General features: G+C 44.7%; 1 protein-coding gene across 1 annotated transcript in view; it reads right to left on the bottom strand.

The window, feature by feature from the left end:
- The window catches only part of LOC139420284 (ribosomal protein S6 kinase alpha-3-like), a 33,298-nt gene extending 21,253 nt beyond the window's left edge, over positions 1–12,045 (bottom strand). Inside the window, exons 1-2 of the mRNA XM_071170193.1 lie at positions 11,676–12,045; positions 10,212–10,271 (exon numbers count right to left, since the gene is read on the bottom strand). Of these exons, the coding sequence (XP_071026294.1) occupies positions 10,212–10,271; positions 11,676–11,738 (123 nt within the window). The 5' untranslated portion in view covers positions 11,739–12,045. The remainder of the gene's footprint in view (positions 1–10,211; positions 10,272–11,675) is intronic.

Below are 12,045 nucleotides of genomic sequence, written 5' to 3'. Positions count from 1 at the left end.
AGAAAGAGACACTGAATGTGATTGCTTGGGAAACTAACACAGTCAGTATGGGAAAGCAAACGCTAACCGTGTGTGTATGTGTGTTTGCGTGTGCGTATTGTCAGAGCCCTACCCGTATATGGTTGTGATCCAAGACAAAAGCATCTTCAGCATTGTCCTCATATCACACACACACATCCACAAACGACGACAGAGAGAAACACATACCCAAGCATTCACAGGCCACTGAGTTGAAGAATGGACAGAGAGAGGAACTCATAGGAGTCTAAACACACACACACACAGGAGGAAGGTCTGCCCAGGAAGAGCCTACAGCTGCTGGTCACCGTGGTGATTAGAGCATGTCCTGTCCTTGCTCCCCTGGCAACCACATCTGCACAGGAACACACACATCATTCCTCTGAGGGTTTCCACTACCTCACACAAACACACCCACACCCACACAGACACACGAACATACGGCGTTCCAATAGATAAACATAAAATCCTACACAACGCCCATGAAGATACTCAAAATATATAAATGGTCTGTAAACTGTATACTGTATGTAAACTGTATGTTTCACTAGCACAGACTGTAATATGTAATATGTTCATCGACAAATTCATCCCCCACAGTGACCGTACAGTACATATCCAAACCAGAAGCCATGGATTACAGGCAACCTCCACACTGAGCGAAAGGCTAGAGCTGCCGCTTTTAAGGAGCTGGACACTAATCCGGATGCTTATAATAAATCCTGCCACGACCTACGGCAAGCCATCAAACAGGCAAAGCATCAATACAGGACTAAGATCTAATCTTACTACGCTCGTCAGATGTGGCAAGGCTTGCAACTATTGTATTTGCTCCAGCAGGTATATTTCACTGGTCATCCCCAAAGCCAACTCCTCCTTTGGCCGCCTTTCCTTCCAGTTCTCTGCTGCCAATGACTGGAACGAATTGCAAAAATCACTGAAGCTGGAGTCTTATATCTCCCTCACTAACTTTATGCATCAGCTGATGAGCAGCTTACCTATCACTGTACCTGTACATAGCCCAACTGTAAATATTCTACCCAACCACCTCATCCCCATATTGTTATTTATTTTTTTGCTCATTTGCACCCCAGTATCTCTGCTTGCACATTCATCTTCTGCACATCTATCACTCCCGTGTTGAATTGCTAAATTGTAATTATTTTGCCACTATGGCCTATTTATTGCCTTACCTCCCTAATCTTACTACATTTGCACACACTGTATATAGACTTTTCTATTGTGTTATTGACTGTACATTTGTTTATTCCATGTGTAACTCCATGTGTTGTTTGTGTCACACTGCTTTGCTTTATCTTGGCCAGAACTTGTTCTCAACTGGCCTACCTGGTTAAATAAAGGTGAAATAAATACACTTAAAAAATACGGATTACAAAGGGAAACCCAGCCGCGAGCTGCCCAATGATGCAAGCCTACCAGGCAAGCTAAATGCCTTCCATGCTCGCTTTGAGGCAAGCAACACTGAACCGTGCATGAGAGCACCAGCTGTTCACGCACCAGCTGTGATCACACTCTCCGTAGATGATTTAAGTAAGACCTTTAAACACTTTAACATTCACAACGCTACAGTGCCAGACAAATTACCAGGAAGCGTACTCAGAGCATGCGCTGACCAGCTGGCAAGTGTCTTCACTGACATTTTCAACATCTCCCTGACCCAGTCTGTAATACCTACATGTTTCAAGCAGACCACCATAGTCCCTGTGCCCAAGAACGCCAGGTAACTTTTCTAAATGGCTATCGCCCTGTAGCACTCACATCTGTAGTCAGGAAATGCTTTGAAATGTGGTCATGGCTCACATCAAAAACATCATCCCAGACACCCTGGACCCACCCCAATTTGCATACTGCCTCAACAGATCCACAGATGACTCAATCTCTATTGCACTGCCCTCTCCCACCTGGACAAGAGGAACACCTATATGAGAATGCTGTTCATTGATTACAGCTCAGTGTTCAACACCATAGTGCCCTCCAAGCTCATCACTAAGCTAAGGACCCTGGGACTAAACACCCCCCTCTGCAACTGGATCCTGGACTTCATGACTGGCCACCCCCAGGTGGTGAGGAAAGGCAACAACACATCCGCCACGCTGACCCTTGACACAGTGGCCCCGCAGGGGTGCATGCTTAGTCCCCTCCTGTACGCCCTGTTCACCATGACTGCGTGGCTGTGCACAACTCCAACACCATCATTAAGTATGCTGGTGACACGACGGTGGTAGGCCTGATCACCGACGATGATAAGACAGCCTTTAGGGAGGAGGTCAGGGACCTGGCAGTGTGATGCAACGACATCTTCCTTAATGTCAGCAAGACAAAGGTCAAGAGCTTCAAGTTCTTCGGTGTCCACATCACTAAGGATCTATCATGGTCCACACACACCAACAGAGTCATGAAGAGGGCACGACAACGCCTCTTCCCCTTCAGAAGGCTGAAAAGATTTGGCATGGGCCCTCAGATCCTCAAAAAGTTATACAGCTGCACCATTGAGAGCATCTTGACTGGCTGCATCACCACTTGGTATGGCAACTGCTTGGCATCTGACCGCAAGGCGCTGCAGAGGGTAATGCGTAAGGCCCAGTACATGACTGGGGCCGATCTCTCTGCAATCCAGGACTTCGATACCAGGTGGTGTCAGAGGAAGACGCTAAAAATAGTTGAATACTCCAACCACTCATGTCATAGACTGTTCTCTCTGCTAACGCATGGCAAGCGTTACCGATGCATCAAGTCTGGAACCAACAGGATCCTGAACAGCTTCTACCACCAAGCCATTAGACTGCTAAATAGTTAGTTAAATAGTTCATCAAATAGCTACCCGGACTATCTGTATTGACCCTTTTTGCACTAACTTTTTTGACTCATCACATACGCTGCTGTAACTGTTTATTATCTATCCTGTTGCCTAGTCACTTTATTCCTAGTTATTAGTACATATCTACCTCAATGACCTCGTACCCCTGCACATCCACTCTGTACTGGTACCCTGTGTTATCGTTACTCATTGTGTATTTATTATTACTTTCTCTCTACATTGTTGGGAAGGGCCTGTAAGTAAGCATTTTACTGTTAGTCTACACCTGGTGTTTACTAAGCATGTGAAAAATACCATTTCATTTGATTTAAACACTAGCCATTACTGGTGTTTTGTGTGTCTATGTGTTCCCTGTCTAGAGGTTAACTTCCTGCTGACGGTACAGAAACAGAATCTCCCTGTATCTCCATGACAACAGACATCCCTCTATCACCATTTGAGGAAGAAAGAGGGAGTATCAGAATTATGCTCTAAATTTAAACAGTCAGATTTTTCTTAAAGGCAGAATTTGTAGGGGAACAAGACCCGTATTCTCAAAGCGTCTTAGAGTAGGAGTTCTGCTGGGATCAGTTTTGTCCTTTAGATCATAAGTATATGGACGTGGATCAGCACTCTTACTCTGAGATGCTCAATGAATACAGGCCCAGAGTGTGACTGTGACAAGGTCATGTTGATTCAGATGGAGTGGTTCAGTAGATATCTGGCTCTGGGGGACAGGGGGATCCCTAGGTGGGGCTCTGGGGGACAGGGGGATCCCTGGGTGCGGCTCTGGGGGACAGGGGGATTCCTGGGTGGGGCTCTGGGGGACAGGGGGATTCCTGGGTGGGGCTCTGGGGGACAGGGGGATCCCTGGGTGGGGCTCTGGGGGATAGGGGGGATCCCTGGGTGGGGCTCTGGGGGACAGGGGGATTCCTGGGTGGGGCTCTGGGGGACAGGGGGATCCCTGGGTGGGGCTCTGTTTGGCCTGCAGCCCCTCACTTCCTCCTTTGCCTTTCTTTCTCTGCATCCATCTCCTCCCTTTTTTTCTCTCCCTCTCCTCTCTCTTCTGTCCCTCCCTTCCTGTGTCTCTCTCATAACTCTCCCCCCTCTCTTTCTCCTCCCTCTTCTCTCGATTAAAAGTGTCTGAGGGAAACTCCTAGAAAACCCCTCTGACCGTGTGTGTGTGTGTGTGTGTGTGCATGCAATATAATTGTTCTTAGAGAGTGTTCCATTCAGGAAGTGTGGCGCCTGATACAGAGATTGCATCATCACCTTGTGACCTCACAATAACAATCCCACAATGCTTCACTCTCATGAAGAGCCCAATGCCGGTAACAATCCCACAATGCTTCACTCTCATGAAGAGCCCAATGCCGGCTGTCCCAGTCTCTCAGTACTGTGTTGCACAATGAAATGAAAAAGAATATAGACAGAGAGTGTGTGCATTGCGTCATCCCCAGGGCAGTGATGAGCATACATATGGCAGGTTCTTTATTTTGGAACAGGCTCATTTGATATTTTTGGTATTATGTATTTATTAGGGATCCCCATTAGTTCCTGCCAAGGCAGTAGCTACTCTACCTGGGGTTTATTATGGATCCCCATTAATTCCTGCCAAGGCAGGAGCTACTCTTCCTGGGGTCCATTAGTTCCTGCCAAGGCAGCAGCTACTCTTCCTGGGGTCCATTAGTTCCTGCCAAGGCAGCAGCTACTCTTCCCGGGGTCCATTAGTTCCTGCCAATGCAGCAGCTACTGTACCTGGGGTCCATTAGTTCCTGCCAAGGCAGCAGCTACTCTTCCTGGGGTCCATTAGTTCCTGCCAAGGCAGCAGCTACTCTACCTGGTGTCCATTAGTTCCTGCCAAGGCAGCAGCTACTCTTCCTGGGGTCCATTAGTTCCTGCCAAGGCAGCAGCTACTCTTCCTGGGGTCCATTAGTTCCTGTCAAGGCAGCCGCTACTCTTCCTGGGGCCATTCGTTCCTGTCAAGGCAGCAGCTACTCTACCTGGGGTTTATTATGGATCCCCCATTAGTTCCTGCCAAGGCAGCAGCTACTCTACCTGGGGTTTATTATGGATCCCCCATTAGTTCCTGCCAAGGCAGCAGCTACTCTACCTGGGGTTTATTATGGATCCCCCATTAGTTCCTGCCAAGGCAGCAGCTACTCTACCTGGGGTTTATTATGGATCCCCATTAGTTCCTGCCAAGGCAGCAGCTACTCTACCTGGGGTTTATTATGGATCCCCCATTAGTTCCTGCCAAGGCAGCAGCTACTCTACCTGGGGTTTGTTATGGATCCCCATTAGTTCCTGCCAAGGCAGCAGCTACTCTACCTGGGGTTTATTATGGATCCCCCATTAGTTCCTGCCAAGGCAGCAGCTACTCTACCTGGGGTTTATTATGGATTTCCATTAGTTCCTGCCAAGGCAGCAGCTACTCTACCTGGGGTTTATTATGGATCCCCCATTAGTTCCTGCCAAGGCAGCAGCTACTCTACCTGGGGTTTGTTATGAATCCCCATTAGTTCCTGCCAAGGCAGCAGCTACTCTACCTGGGGTTTATTATGGATCCCCCATTAGTTCCTGCCAAGGCAGCAGCTACTCTACCTGGGGTTTATTATGGATCCCCCATTAGTTCCTGCCAAGGCAGCAGCTACTCTACCTGGGGTTTATTATGGATCCCCCATTAGTTCCTGCCAAGGCAGCAGCTACTCTACCTGGGGTTTATTATGGATCCCCCATTAGTTCCTGCCAAGGCCACAGCTACTCTACCTGGGGTTCAATCACATTAAAGTCACTTACATTACATATAAAACAAAAGATAAAACAGAACATCATATAACATTATTACACCACTACATATCTACAATACAACATGTATAATACCACCATACAACAATATTACAATGAGTGTGTGTGCTAGCACTTATGCATATGCGTGTGACTGTACCTTTGTGTGTGTCTCTTCACAGTCCTCGCTGTTCTGTTTTTTAAATCAAATTCTACTGCTTGCATCAGTTACTTGATGTGGAATAGAGTTCCATGTATTCATGTCTCTATCTAGTACTGTGCGCCTCCCATACTCTGTTCTGGACTTGAGGATTGTGAAGAGACCTCTGGTGACATGTCTTGTGGGGTATGCATGGGTGTCTGAGCTATGTGCTAGTAGTTTAAACAGACAGCTCGGTGCATTCAGCATGTCTCTCCTCCACTTTGAGTCAGGAGAGATTGACATGCATATTTGGGGCGGCAGGTAGCCTAGTGGTTAGAGCATTGGGCCAGTAACCGAAAGGTTGCTAGATCGAATCCCCAAGCTGACAAGGTAAAAATCTGTTGTTCTGCCCCTGAACAAGGCAGTTAACCCACTATTCCTAGGCCGTCAATGTAAATTAGAATTAGTTCTTAACTGGCTTGCCTGTTAAATAAAGGTAAAAAAAACAAAACAATTATATAATAATTAAATATCATTCATGTTAGTGTCCCTGTGTCCTTTTAAGGTTCAACCGTGCTGCCCTGTTCCCTCTTTGTGGCACCTGACCACATGACTGAACAGTAGTGCTGCTGTGACAAAACTAGGGCCTGTAGGACCTGCCTTGTTGATAGTTGTTAAGAAGGCAGAGCAGTGCTTTATTATGGACCGACTTCCATAATAAACCCCAGGTTGCCTTGCTGCCTTGGCAGGAACTAATGGGGGATCCATAATAATAGCTACTGTTGTATCAATATGACAGTTTATAATCCAGGGTTACACCAAGCAGTTTAGTCACCTCAACTTGCTCAATTTCCACATTATTCATTACAAAATGTAGTTCAGGTTAAGGGTTTAGTGAATGATTTGTCCCAAATACAATGCTTTTAGTTTTAGAAATACTTATTCCTCGCCACCCATTCTGAAATTCTTTACTCAAAGCCAGTGGCATGTCATTAGTAAAGATTGAAAAAAGTAAGTGGCCTAAACAGTTGCCCTGGGGAATTCCTGAATCTTCCTGAATTATTTTTTCCAAAAGTTTACTAAGGGTTGCTAACAGTGTGATTGGTCAGCTATTTGAGCCAGTAAATGGGGCTTCACTATTCTTAGGTTGCTAAATTACTTTTGCTTCCCTCCAGGCCTGAGGGCACACACTTTCTAGTAGGCTTAAATTGAATATATGGCAAATAGGATTGGCAATATCGTCCGCTATTATCCAAGGGTAATTTTCCATCCAAGTTGTCAGACCCCGGTGGTTTGTCATTGTTGATAGACAACAACAAAAAAATGCACCTCTTCCACACTCACATTACGGAATTCAAAGTACAATGCTTGTTTTCATAATTTGGTAAGATATACTTGGATGTGTAGTGTCAGCGTTTGTTGCTGGCATGTTATGACTAAGTTTACTAATCTTGCTAATTAAAAATTCATTAAATAATTGACAATATCAGTGGGTTTTGTGATGAATGATGGAGCGGAGTTTGCCTTTTTGCCCCAAATTTAATTTAAGGTGCTCCAAAGCTTTTTACTATCATTATATAATTTCTCTTTGTTTCATAGTGTAGTTTCTTCTTCTTTTTATTCAGTTTAGTCACATGATTTCTGAATTTGCAGTACGTTTGCCAATCGGTTGTGCTGACAGAATTTCAAATTCATTTTGCGTCGTCATCCCTCTCAACCATACAATTGTTAAATTTCTCATCAATCCAAGGGGATTTAACAGTTTTTACATTTGACTGATGGCCCTTTGTGATCTAGAACAATCTGGCTAGACAACACACACACGCACACTCTGAGGGCGTCTCAGGGGGAGTTGGAACATGCAAAAATTCCCATTCACACATGAGTATAATACACACTTGTACATGTGTGAAATAGGACAAATATAAGCACCCAGCAAATTATGTATGATTATTATTTTACACATACATATATACACGCACAAAAGCACACACATACATACACACACACAAGCACATAGGTCTTAAGGTTGATAAAGGCTGAGTAATATATCCTTCCTGTTTGGCCCTGTCCGGGGGTGTAATCAGATGGGGCCACAGTGTCTCCTGACCCCTCCTGTCTCAGCCTCCAGTATTTATGCTGCAGTAGTTTATGTGTAGGGGGGCTAGTGTCAGTTTGTTATATCTGGAGTACTTCTCCTGTCCTATCCGGTGTCCTGTGTGAATTTAAGTATGCTCTCTCTAATTCTCTCTTTCTTTCTCTCTCTCGGAGGACCTGAGCCCTAGGACCATGCCTCAGGACTACCTGACCTGATGACTCCTTGCTGTCCCCAGTCCACCTGGCCGTGCTGCTGCTCCAGTTTCAACTGTTCTGCCTGTGATTATTATTATTTGACCATGCTGGTCATTTATGAACATTTGAACATCTTGGCCATGTTCTGTTATAATCTCCACCCGGCACAGCCAGAAGAGGACTGGCCACCCCACATAGCCTGGTTCCTCTCTAGGTTTCTTCCTAGGTTTTGGCCTTTCTAGGGAGTTTTTCCTAGCCACCGTGCTTCTACACCTGCATTGCTTGCTGTTTGGGGTTTTAGGCTGGGTTTCTGTACAGCACTTTGAGATATCCGCTGATGTACGAAGGGCTATATAAATACATTTGATTTGATTTGAATAATTGAAGATAAGTTGTGAAAAATGACTAGTCGCTGAAACACCTGACTGCACACCCCCAATTTATTTTATTTGGGGGGGGGGGTATGATATTTATGCCTCTAACTCTCTCACTCATAATTTTCTACGATTCATTCATGATTATCCATAATCATGGTAGCATCCATGTTAATGTAGAAGTGCTCAGAAACATATTACATTCTTATTTACAATAAAAGGGACTCCAAAATGGCACAATACATTCATATTAATTTCTATTGGGCACAACATCATCCAAAACACAACAAGTTTGTAGAATCACAACCTTGATGTAGTCATTGTGTGCTAGGAATGGAACAAAATACTAAACATTTGAATAAATGTAACACTATAAGTGAATTTGTCCAAATACTTATGACACCTTCAAATAGGGGGACTAGATACATAACGTGCTTACACATGTTTTACCATTTAGAAATGTATGAAAATACCCTAAAATAAAAGGTGACATTCTGTAATGTCGCCTCATATTAAACATTTGATCTCAAATCCAAAATGCTGGAGTATAAAGAGTATAAAAGTTTCAGCTTCACTGTCGAAATAAATATGTAGGGTAGTGTGTGTGTGTGTGTGTGTGTGTGTGTGTGTGTGTGTGTGTGTGTGTGTGTGTGTGTGTGTGTGTGTGTGTGTGTGTGTGTGTGTGTGTGTGTGTGTGTGTGTGTGTGTGTGTGTGTGTGTGTGTGTGTGTGTGTGTGTGTGTGTGGGCGTTTAAAGACGCCAGAGAAAGTCAGTCCAGATGGCCTGAGAAGATTAAATACCATCTGCCAGCGAGCGCTGGACACAGCCAATCCCTCTCTCTCTGTCTCTCACAGACACATGCACACACACACATACACACACACGCACACACACACACACAAAGTATAATATACATCACATACACACACACTCTCCATAGGGACTACAACACACAGGGTCAAATACAAACTATTTTAGATTTTCTTGGCGTAGCTTCTTTAGGTCTATTCCATTGTTTCCGTCATATCAGGCAATCCAAATCACGTGTGTGAAAGAATTTGACATACATAAATGACCCAGATCTGACACACAAACACACACTTCCAGAAAAAGAGGGGGTTTCACAGTCTGTCTCCGTGACAACAGGGTGCGGCATTAAAGAGCTGTGGTCAGAGTGAGAGGAAGACCCCACTAAGATGCCCCTCGATGTCGTGTGTGTGTCCCTCTAGGGATATTAGTAATAATACCTGCTCAGCTCTTCTCAGACGGCAGATCTATAAGCCATCTCCTCTGCATTTAAATGTCTATACATACAGCTGACACACATACAGAGAGAATGAGAGAATGAGAGAGAGAGAGGGAGAGAGAAAGAGAGAGAGAGGGAGAGAGAAAGAGAGAGAAGACAGGCTATGTGCACACTGCCCACAAAATGAGTTGGAAACTGAGTTGCACTTCCTAACCGGCCAAACGTATGACCATATTAGAGACACATATTTCCCTCAGATTACACAGACCCACAAAGAATTCAAAATCAAATCCAATTTTAATAAACTTTCATATCTATTGGTGAAATACCACAGTGTGCAATCAGAGCAGCAAGAAGTGTGACCTGCTGCCACAAGAAAAGGGCAACCAGTGAAGAACAAACACCATTGTAAAAACAACCCATATTTATTTTCACCTTTGTACTTTAACTATTTGCACATTGTTACAACACTGTATATAGACATAATATGACATGTGGAGGGGGGAGGGGGGGGGGTTGAGTTTGTAGACTTACGTTACAGGACATAGAATCATCCTCTCCAATAGAATCCTCCAGAACATGCCGATGGGCATCCTGCAAAAACACAATAAACAACTATTAGTTATTGTAATGTGCATTTTAGGTCAATTTTATTTCAAAGAAGTCAACACAATTTCTAAATACCTGGTGTTGCTAGATGTAGTGAATCCCAACGAAACAACGTTGTAATGTATAGGTTATTACTGTGTCATTCCCATTTCACAACGTCGCTAAATACTTGGGAATGGATGTACCGTAAAATATAGTGAAACTGTTGAAGTGATTTTTGTACTGGCGCTGTCAGGTTACATGTTTCTTTAATATGAAAGTGATTGGATCGCTCAGAATAAACTGAGGCTGTAACATGGTTATTATTCATAATAGTAGCACTTATCATTATTATTACTTAGTTCAGTGCAGCAGTAAGCCTGATAAACATGTAACAGGATGATTGAAAGATAGAGAGAGGACGGGAGAGAGGGGGGGAGAGAGAGAGAGAGAGAGGGACAGAAAGAATGGAGAGGGAGAGGACGGGAGAGAGGGAGAGGACGGGAGAGAGAGAGAGGACGGGAGAGGACGGGAGAGAGAGAGAGGATGGAGTGAAAAGACAGAAAGTCATCTCACGGCCTCTGTCATGAAAGAGTTAATGTCTCTCTGTCATGAAAGAGTTAATGTCTCTCTGTCATGAAATGGTTAACTCTCTCTCTCACACATACACTCACTCACACACAGTGTGATACAGTGATGGCTATCTAATGGACCAGTATCGACTGAGGGCCCAACAGTCTAACAGTCAGTCTACCTGCTGCCAAAACTCATTTATTGTTAACTTGCTTAGTTGAGTAGGAATGATTGAGTGAGTGAGAGTGCTGTTGTGCCCTAGAAACATTCTCCCACAAAGCACTGAGAACACACACGTTACCAATAATATGTCCATCCTCTTGTTATCGAGCATGAGATACATACTGAGATAGACAGAGAACAGAGAAAGGTAGAGAGAGAGGGAGCTGTGTACAGTAGTACACTAGGGTATAATTATGAATCAAATGTGAATCAGAGAATGTCTTCAGACAATCATACGCGGGCGACTCTACTCACTTCTCTTTAAACACGTCACGCTTGCTTTAACCGCATCATCCAGGAAACACACACGCCCGCTGAAAGCCGCATCCTAAATCGTGCGGTCTGTCGGATGACCGCCCACTCGCCTTTCTCTCTCTCTATTATCCGAGGCTCAGCAACTTATCCATTTGGTTTTAGTAGCCAGCCTCAGACCCGTGGTACTACGCGTTTGTTTATATCTATAAAGTGCAGCTCAGAGACAGTCAACGTGACGCTTCAATATAATAATAATCTGTTCACATCTTTTCCCGCAGACAGTTTTCTGGTGATGGAAATGAATACTATCTCTCTCTCTCTCACACACACACACACACTCTCTCTCACACACACACTCACCTCGCTTGCCGCCCGCCCCAGTGCCATCTTCTGCCAGGGATCTGGCAATTGTGCCAGGGGCATCTTGGCGCTCGAGCTGTCCTGGTTTCCTCTGATCTATTCTAGTGTTGTCTATTAGTTAGAGCGCTAAAGCTCCACTCCAGACAGGACCGTAGGCAATCAATGTAGTAATCTAAAACTCTGTTCTATTCTAGTAGGCTATCGCGTTAGCCCCGAATGGGAGGAAAAATCAGTTTCTAAAACAGGGGCCGCCCCGTCGTTCTCTAGCGGAATAATGTTCACTACATTACACTAGCTGAGCTAACGCCTTTTACGGAAAACTGTCTCGCTCTCCACTTTCGCCCTTGTGTCACTATGCCGTGTTTCCACT

The sequence above is a fragment of the Oncorhynchus clarkii genome, chromosome 11 (genome assembly GCF_045791955.1).
Source record: "Oncorhynchus clarkii lewisi isolate Uvic-CL-2024 chromosome 11, UVic_Ocla_1.0, whole genome shotgun sequence".
Classification (NCBI taxonomy): Eukaryota; Metazoa; Chordata; class Actinopteri; order Salmoniformes; family Salmonidae; genus Oncorhynchus; species Oncorhynchus clarkii.
This window is presented reverse-complemented; position numbering and strand designations above follow the sequence as displayed.